At 38.3% G+C, this 10,155-nt stretch overlaps 1 protein-coding gene across 1 annotated transcript; it reads right to left on the bottom strand.

Moving 5' to 3' along the window:
• On the bottom strand, positions 1,580-9,531 carry LOC109712601 (plasma membrane ATPase 3). Its single transcript, XM_020236245.1, has 21 exons — positions 9,219-9,531; positions 8,983-9,102; positions 8,803-8,901; positions 8,550-8,687; positions 8,183-8,317; positions 7,875-8,054; positions 7,532-7,738; positions 7,282-7,401; positions 5,974-6,093; positions 5,759-5,881; positions 5,547-5,651; positions 4,973-5,117; positions 4,231-4,395; positions 3,885-4,123; positions 3,765-3,797; positions 3,269-3,350; positions 2,947-3,107; positions 2,564-2,749; positions 2,280-2,462; positions 2,032-2,210; positions 1,580-1,946 (listed from the first exon to the last, which is right to left on the bottom strand). The coding sequence occupies exons 1-21, from the start codon at positions 9,270-9,272 to the stop codon at positions 1,850-1,852; spliced, it is 2,871 nt and encodes a 956-aa protein (XP_020091834.1). The 5' UTR covers positions 9,273-9,531; the 3' UTR covers positions 1,580-1,849.

Here is a 10,155-nt window from a genome sequence, read left to right as displayed (position 1 = left end):
ATTTGGTGCACTCGAGATGAAAGAGTGACATGTGTTGCAAATAAATCTCCCAAAAATCAATTATAAGAAACTAAAGATCACAATTTAATTTATTGATTGCGTTCTATGAAATTCCAAACACTTATGTATTATAATTATAAATTTTAAACATATTTATTGAAACAAAATTGTATTTCTTTTCTTAGGTCTCGAGTGCACGGAATATGTGGACGGGACACGTCTTTTAATACATATGGCCATATTTCACATATGTATTATGCTATATTTAGTTAAGCGATTTTATATAGATAACTAAAGCCATACCTATTTAGTGTCAGATAAATTTATCACGTTTAGATTCGAAACAAGATTTCAAATATGGCTAAATTATAGAAAATTCTCTTGTAATAACCCGTTTTTTCACTTTACCTTCCTGACATTTAAAAACCTACACTTTGCCCCCCTGTAAAATAAAAAATGTGCACTTCATCCCCTACTGTTAGGGTTCCGTTAAAAAATATATTTTTATGACGAAAATACCCCTCCGCCATCTCCCTGTTGCTTCGACTCCCTCCGGCTCGCCACCTCGCCGCCGCCTCGCCGACTCACAGCCTAGCCGCCTCGCCGTCCTCCACTGTCTCGCCGTCACCCACATCCCCTTCGCCGTCCTCTGCCACCTCGCCTTCGCCTTCTTTACCCTTCTCCTACTGTCGCCCACCTCGATTTTCTCCTACTGTCGCCGAAATCGACGGCGACGAGGGTACAGGAGGAGAAGGGGAGCAAGTAGAGAAGGAAATGAAGAGAAATCGCGGCCCATTAAGGTGGAAATCGCGGCCGAACGAAGGGGCGGCGGAGGAAGATAGAGAAGAAGACGACAATGGTGAGGGGCAAAATAGTCATTTTACATACCGTAACCCCCCTGTGAATATTTTTTATTTTATAGGGGGGCAAAATGTAGGTTTTTAAATGTCAGGGGGAAAAAATGAAAAAACAAATTATTACAAGAGGGTTTTCTGTAATTTAGCCTTCAAATATTAATAACCCATTGACATTCAAGCTTTCATAAATTTGCCTACCACGAAAAAAAAGTTAGGGTGTTAATTTAAGAAGGAGAATTGGTTGTTGGTCACTGGCCTGCACTTTAAAGGCACTGGGTTTTGGAATGGAAGATGACAAAAATGCAATAGGTAGATTTAGTTAGAAAGGCTTAAATAGGGAAAGAATGAGGTGGAACTTTTGAATTTTGTCAACCAAATTGGGAAAAGGAGAAAAAAGAAAAAAAAAAGATTCTTAGAATAAATATACAGTTTTTAATGTTTTTGTAGATGAATTTAAGCATAGCATGTGTCGCCGCATTATTGGCAGAGTCTACTGAAAGATATCCGTCCGAGCAATAACTCCACCACATGCTAGCTTCAATGACCATGTGTTTTTTCACATGTGCAGCAGATCTTTTATATGATAAGGATGATGCACATGCACTTTGCCACTTTCTTTACTTCATTACCTTAGTAGAGGAAATGTATATATATATATATATATATATATATATATATATACAAATTAACCATAAAATCAATAAAAGCCAATGAAAAACAAAGAGCAAAAGAAAGAAGCATCCAACTCACATTAATTCAGATAGTTTGGAATAATAATAATAATAATAATAATAATAATAATAACAAAAGGGGAGAAAAATCCATAGGCATCATGGGTCTAACTAGTTACGAGCTCTTGTTTTGATTTGTTTCACACAATAAGTAGCAGAACCAATAGGTTAAAAAAAGAAAAACACAAAAAAGAAAAACGAAAATAAATGAAAATGCTCACCGCCGTTCGATAACATTAGCGATAACATTAGCGCGCTCGATCAGACGGTGTAGGCTTGTTGGATGGTCTCGATGTCCAAGCCCTTCAGCCTCACCACGGACTCCACGTGCCCTTTCAGTGTATGCAGTTCCCTTAGCCTGCGATTCCGCGCATACAAAATAATTAGTTCTTGGAACAATAAATCTGAGCTGAGTTATTGTAAGAGATGGAACTTCGTCACACCTCGCAATTTCGGCTCGTCTCTTGGCCTCTTCGGCGATCTGATTAAGTTCGTTGACGTTGCTCCTTTCGCTGAACATCTTGGTGTCCGGCGGTTGAAGCCCATGCAGCGTTCTCTGGGCGTGCGCCCACTGGAGCTCTCTCGCTTCCTTACCGAAATCCTTCTTTCTCGTAAAAGCAATCTACACGGACAAAGAGAGTGGCCCGTCAGTTATAAATGAGGNGGTTAAGATCTGAAATGGGTATATTACTCTTTGCTCAATAACAAGATCCCACGCTTTGCCGCTGAGCGCATATCGGATTAAGAATTTGATTATATCGAGAGGGAAGTAGAAAATGATATTGTAAAGCCAAATGACACCGGCCCAACCCCATCCGATCCCTTTGATTGCAGCGAATCCCCAGTCAGCATACACGGCAATCAATGTAGCAATCTGTACATACAAATGATATATAAACCACTGCATACGAGATCCTTTGAATCGGATATTAAGATATTTATTTGTTAACCTAAAAACTGGAAAGAGAACTTTACCAGCTGAGCAACGAAGAAAGCAGTGACGAGGAGCAAACCGGGGCGCTCAACAAAGGACCAACTGCGGGACCGCGTTACGAATATGAGAGCTTGACTGATGGTGCTAACTTGAAGGTAAACTGCAGATGCGAGCTTTTGGAAGTCATCCTGAGCTGTTTTCTCGAGACTTTCAACCTTGAATACCCGCTGAAACGAATTCATCATATTTAACTAATCAGAGCTTAGCGTGAGACTCTTTCTGTTCAGGTAGAACTAGTGGAGGCTTAAAAACAACTAGTAAATGATGTTCTGGGATTGAAAATGACTTCCAGCTTTATTTTGGCATTAACAATATGATTTTGAAAAATCATGATAAGTTTTAGGCGCAATTTAAAGGCTTATACCGGGAAGAAATCAGTTTTGTACGCCGCCCAGAAGAAAATGACAGTCATCATGGCCAAGTAACCACCGAGGATAATTCCAGTTGCGAATATCTCAGCCAGCTTCCAACTATCTGGGAGTGGGGATGGTTTCACCCTGTCCTTTGATATAGTCATTATGGTACCTGTTCGAAGGAGGAGATGGACAGTTTGCATGTGAACCATTACAACCAACAGCCCAGATGATGATAGCAAGAGAAAAATAAAAAAAACGAAACAAAAAACAAAAAAAACGCAAACAAAAACGAAGTTCAACTCAGCAATTTGGGAGAGACGAAAGTGTTACCGTCATTTAGGATAGCGATGATCAGGACCATAAATGGTGGAAAATCAAACTTCCATATGAGCGCGAGCAACATAAACCCAAGCTGTTAAAAGATGCATGACAGTTAATGTTAGTCTCCAATATCAATTTTATAAGACCAAAGAAGTGGCAATATTATTGACACAGGACAAGAAAACTTCAAAAGTTCAACTCCCGTAATTACTTAAAAAATACCATGTAGAGCATAAAGGATCGAGTAGTGGGCATCAATATATGATTAACAGTGCACCAAACCATGATTTTTTTTATAAATCATCTCAGTTAATCGAATAACAGTAGAGCAGAGAATATCTTTCCGACAAGTGTGCATTCTAATTTATCCAGTGCATCTATGAACAACTACAAAGTGGCAGACCGAGACCAACATCGAAAGTCACAGAGAATGCTTGGGAAGGATATGTTATTTTGACGAAGCCATGTGAGCCATATGTTAGTAAAACGGCAATGAAAAACGTACCACTATACGGATGGTAATTGACACTGCGTAGATCTGCAACCACAAAGCAAACCTTGGTCAGAGCAATTAACGCAACACTTAAGAGAAAATTGTCCTAATATCTTCATAGGAATAACTTACGGTGTAGTTCTTCATACGCTGAAAAATTGCACGACTAGTCAGCACAGCACTTATGATCACACTGAGACCGGGTTCTGTAAGAACGATATCAGAAGCACTACGAGCTGCATCAGTAGCATCCGCGACAGCTATCCCAATATCAGCTTTCTTTAGGGCTGGAGCATCATTGACTCCATCACCAGTCATTCCACAAATATGCTTCCGTGCTTGCAGGCGTTTAACAATCTCATACTTATGCTCTGTAAGCAAAAAGAAGAAATAATTAGCATCTAATTAATTAAGGAAAAGAAGGAAAAACCAACTGATCAACCAAACGAAAGATATTTAAATAAGAAAGCAACGATACCAGGGAATACTCCAGCAAAACCATCAGCCTTCTCTATTAGCTCATCGATCGGCAAAGCAGCTATAGACTCATCCTTGTTCTGGCCCAACAAAGCAGATGATGGGTACATATTTGTACCCATACCCAGACGACGGCCGGTTTCCTTTCCTATGGCGAGCTGATCACCTGATGCACAGTCGAGAAACCTTTTACAACTTAGGCTGTTATCACTAGAATGAACTTGCCATTACGAAAGAGAAAAGGCGTATCTAATATCTACTGCACTTTTATCACCTACAATATAGTTCCTCAGGTGTCATGGAATCACAGGCATTTGGAATGACTAGTATGATGTATTCAGCTAAAACAATAAAATTTCTCTGCAACATGTTTGTTTAAAGACTAGCTAGCTAATAAATCCAATGAAGAGGATTCGTGCAAAACCCTACAGAATTAATAAGTGGAATTTCTGTTAGGACTGAGCTTTCAACAGATCTCTAAAGTGAAAGTTATCATCCTTCATTCTAATCTATATCACTTTAGTCTCATTCTGGTTTCAGCTTGTTAGTACTCACAGTGAATATTCGGATTCAACACATTAAAAACAGTTATTTGCTTCCCAAGTACATTTTACTTCCATTTATATGCTCAACTCCTAAGGGATCTTAGACCTGACTTCACAAAGCCAAGATAATCGCTCAAACTCAATGGAAATAGCAAGAACAAGAGAAAATCACAAAAAATTCTACGAAAGAAGCCAGACCTGTAATCATCTTGACATTCACACCAAGGTTCAGAGCCCTTCTAATTGTTTCTGCACTATCATGTCGGGGAGGATCAAAAAGTGGCAAAAGGCCAAAGAACTGCCATGGAGCTCCCGAACTCTCTTTTCTGCCTTCTGGAACCTCCTGCACAAATGAAAGAAATTTAAATTAAGATGCAAGAAATATATATATATAAAGAAAGAACATGCACATAAACTCCTTATAACTTAGTGTAATTTCCACATTTTCCCCCGGCTGCCACCCCACAAACTCCCCTCTGCCTGAAAAGGACAAAAATTCTACAAACTATTGAGCACTGATCTATGTCTAGAGCAACTGATCTCACCTAATGGAACACCGAAGGACGAGGCAATGTGACGGAAATTGTAGTTTAAGGAGTTTATATAAAGATGTCAATATTTCGGGCGTTAAAAGTAAAGAAAAAAAAAATCTCAATATATGTAATGGGAATTTCCTGCAATTTAGCATAGAATATACATAAGAGGTCAAAACCATTTTAACTGCCATCAGAAAACACAAGAAAAACTTCCACTAGGATGATGTAGTTTTCACCTGATACGCCACAGCAAGCGACCGAAGTCCACGCTCAGCAAACTTATCAATCACAGCATGTACTCTGCGCTCTATCTCAGATTTATTGTGGGCAAGATTGAGAATCTGCAGCTCAATTGGGAAAATTAATAAAAGCCCAAACTTAGTATGGAAAATTCTATGCAAGACAATAGTTAAACAAAAGGCAAGCAAAGATTATAAGATGCCAATACCTGTTCTGGTGCACCTTTGCTAACCCGATGCATCTTTCCCTCACTATCAAGGTAAGTCAGAGCAGTTCTTTTGTCCGTAGGATTAAAAGGAAGAAAATGAACCTCTTGGATACCAGCACGTGCCTTCAAGCAGCAACCAAAAGAATTAATGGTGAGGATAAAAAGTTATCACATAAAAAAAAGATCAGAAAAAGATGCGAAAGCTTCTATTTTACCTCTTTTGGGTCAGCGAGCATGCCAACAATGGCAGTGTCTATAGCATCTTGATTTTCAGTTCGTGAAGCTCGAGCAGCCATCAGAATTATTGTGTCCTGGGTTACTCCCTTTGTAAAAACCTGGTAAAATATTGTTGTAGTAGTGCAAAGGTTAGTGAATTAAAAAAAACACTCTACAAGGGTATTGTACAAAGATGTAAGCATCACGGACACGGACACGGGGCACAGTACGACTTGAACACATGGACTCGACAACTTTCAAAAAATTAGAACACAGACACAACATGGACGCCGCTAATAAAATATAATATTATTAATATAATAACATACCTTTATTATATATAAAATATTAATTTTGTTAAAATGCTGTTATATTTCTAATACGAATAAAAATTAATAAAATTCTCATTGATAGTTCACGTATTTTAAGAAAAGAAATTCTTCACCATACATAATTTATTTATATTGTCCAGAAAAAATTGTGTATCCATTCATCAAAAAACCAAAATATTTATCATCTTACATTATATATGCAAACAAAAAGTAAAAAAAAAAAAAAAAATATATATATATATATATATATATATATAGAGAGAGAGAGAGAGAGAGAGAGAGAGAGAGAGAGAGAGCTAGTCTCCTATACTATCTATAGTACCGGGGCTCCGGTACTATAGTCCTGTTTTCGATCTTCGGGTGTTCAAATCAACGATCCACACCGTTAAAACTGATCTAGGATATTTAAAGTTTTTAGAAATAAAATTTTATATCTTTTCGACATATTTTACTTTATGATCAAATCATTTAAAAATTGTCAAATTTCAATGGCTACTATCGCGAGTTTGGAGTTTAAGGGTGTAGAAGAATCTAAATTTCTTCAAATTTTGGTAGAAAATACTTTAAACTATCTAAATTAAGGTTAACATTATTGATCTTGAATTTAAAAGTCCTATGCTCAAATTTTAAAGATCATTCAATTTCCACCGTCCATTTTGACATAATTTATTTACTAAGTAAACGATGCCAAAAAAAACTAAAATTTTATTCCTAAGAACTTCATATACCCTACATCATATTTAACGGTGTGGATTGTTAATTTGAACACCCTAAGATCGAAAACAAGACTATAGTACTGGAGCTCCGGTACTATAAATAGTATAGTAGCCTAATTCTATATATATATATATATATATTTTAATGGGATGCGCCATGGGCTCGCGTCAAACGCGCGTCCACGGCGTGTCCGCATCGGACACGCCTCCGACACGGACAGTGTTTGTGATACATAGGCAAAGATTCATCAAGTCCGACCTCAATAAGGTTCTTGTCCACAGTTAGCTTATTCAAAGTCAGCGTTCCAGTTTTATCACTGCAAAGAACATCCATGCCAGCCATCTCTTCAATTGCAGTCATTCTCTTTGTGATAGCTCCCTGCAACAAGGTTCAATTTGTAAGTAACAATCTCATAAAATATTCGCTTCCTCCAAGACAACTTATCCAAAAGGAAAGATCCTAACAAAATTATAGTTAAAGATTTTCATAAAATTTTTCTCATGCAAACCTGTTGAGCCAAACGATGGGATCCGATTGCCATTGTGACAGATAGAACAGTGGGCATGGCGATGGGAATCCCTCCAATGAGAAGAACCAATAGATTGTCAATTCCGGGGCGGTATGCTCTGTGCTGAATCGGATACATAACAATAATCTCCACAAACATTCCTACTGCAATGGAACAGATACAGAAATTCCCAATAGATGTCAAGACCTGCATCACAAATGAAAGCAAAAAACAAACGGAAAAAAAAAAGGAATCAGTAACTGTACGAAAGAGTAATACAAACATCTTTAAGTTAAAAAAAAAACAGAGAGAGAGAGAGAAAAATTGAAATTCTCTATCTTGCCTTTTGGAAATGACCAACTTGGTTTGTGGAGTCGACCAAATGTGCGGCCTTGCCGAAGAATGTGTGAACACCGGTCGCTATAACAACCGCCTCGATCTCACCCTGCTTGCACGTTGAACCGGAATACACACCATCACCGGGACCTTTGGTTACCGGCAGTGACTCTCCGGTGAGGGCAGACTACAGTGCAAAGTCAGAAAAAAATTGAAGGAAAATAGTTCATTACACTGCACAATCATGGCAGAACATGATTCAATTCCAAAAAATTAGAGAGAAAAAGAAAAGAAAAAGAGGACGACGGTCGAAACCTGATCGATCTTCAACGGATCTCCATGAAGGAGACGCGCATCGGCTGGAATGATATCCCCGAGTTTGATGCTGATGATGTCTCCCGGGACAAGGATAGCTGCTTCCTCCTCACTCCATCTTCCATCCCTAAGAACCTGGATTCAGCACAATTGTAAGCANAAAAAAAAAAAAAAAAAAAAAAAAAAATTATATACACGTAAATCACTAATTTTGCTCTAAATTACTCATGGGTTGTCAAGATTCTCCTTTATTGACATCCAAAGTTCATTCTTTTATCTCTCAGGTGCTGAAACAACAGGAATTGGAAAGGAAACAACAAAATTTTATTTTCAGAAGTAAAATGGTGTCGCTCATAGTGTTAAGAACCTTGGCTTTCGGGGCGAGCCGAGCCATGAGGGCGGCGGCCGCATTGCCGGCGTTGTTCTCTTCGATGAAGCTGATCGTCGAGTTGATCAGAAGCAGGGTGATGATGCCCACAAAATCTTGCCAATCCGGGGGCTTCCCCTGATGAAGAAAAAAAGGAAAAACAACCACCAAAATATGCATCTTAGATCGTTTTCACTCGATGAAAACTGAGAAAAAGGAGAAAAAAAAAGTTTGATGAGACTGTGATCTTTACCCCTCCGTTCGCGAGGGCGATCGCCATGATCGCCGCGGCCTCCATGACCCAGGATAGAGGGTTCCACATGAACCCTAAGAATTTCAGGAATTTGCTCTCCTGTAACCATTTTCAACGCGGATAAAGAGATGAACCACGATTACGGCCCAAAACCCCCTAAAAATGAAGAAAAATCCGCACCTTCTTCTCCTCGAGCTTGTTGGGGCCAAAAATGCCGAGCCTCTGCGCGGCTTGTTCGCTGGTGAGCCCCTCGGGGCTGCATCGTAGGTTCTCAAACACCTCCTCCAATGGTATGTTCTCCTACTCAAAACCCCCCCCCAAAAATTAGCCCAAAATTCACCAAAAAACTCCCAAAAAATCGACAAAAACTTGGGGAAACAGAGAAAAGCGGGATCGGAGATCAAAATTGGAGGTACCAAATCCACCGCCTCCTTGAGCACGGCATCGAGGCTCGCCTCCTTCTCCCCCATCCTCGCCTCTCTCTCTCTCTCTACTTTTTGCTGTTGCTGTGACTGTAACTGAAGATTCGAAAAATAAAAGGAAAAGAAAAAGAAAAAGAAAAGAAGTAGGGGGAGTGAGTGGAACTCCACAAGGCTTAAAAACACAGAAGCAAAAGGCTTCTTATGTAAAGGATGAGGAGAGAGAGGGAAGGAAATATAAAATTAAGTTAAAAAAAAAAAAGGTGGGGTTTTGATTCTTTTTTGAAGGGAAAAAGTGGGAATCAGTTCTATGGCTTTTGGCACATGAACATAATTTTCTAGAAACCCTAAAAACGCATAATAAAAAAATAATAAAATAATTAATAATTGAGAAAGGGAGAGTGAGGTAGAGTAGATGGAGAAACTATTGCCTACACCTTGTGTATGAGCAAGTCCATCTCTTGCACCATAGTTAAACTCCCTACTAGAGCTTGTTTAGGAACTTTTGGAACATTTTACATAGTTTTTTTTTTTTTTTTTACCCCATCACTCTATTTCAATTATTGTATTTATATACAATTTGGATGGGTGATATATTGCTCTATTTTTACCAACTTGATACTATATTTTGGACTATAGACTATATAGTCTAAAAATAGGAGTAGAACTAGTGGGGAAAAAATTATATAGAGGCATGATTCTCTGCCTTTTAGTGAGATTGTAGAAATTATATTATAATCAACTCAGCACGCTGAGTATAAAACGATATTAATTATCTATGAAAAAAAATAAAATATTTTTTTTTACTTTCTCATTACATAAAATATATTATACTGACAATTCCAAATGTTATATGCATTTTCTGGCATTGGAAAGATTTTACGCTGTTAAACATCATGAACTTTTAGGCGCCAGTTTTTATGAACCAAGAAAA

The sequence above is a fragment of the Ananas comosus genome, linkage group 7, assembly GCF_001540865.1.
Source record: "Ananas comosus cultivar F153 linkage group 7, ASM154086v1, whole genome shotgun sequence".
Classification (NCBI taxonomy): domain Eukaryota; kingdom Viridiplantae; phylum Streptophyta; class Magnoliopsida; order Poales; family Bromeliaceae; genus Ananas; species Ananas comosus.
The sequence above is the reverse complement of the archived record's forward strand: the minus strand, read 5'-3'. Positions and strand labels throughout refer to the sequence as shown.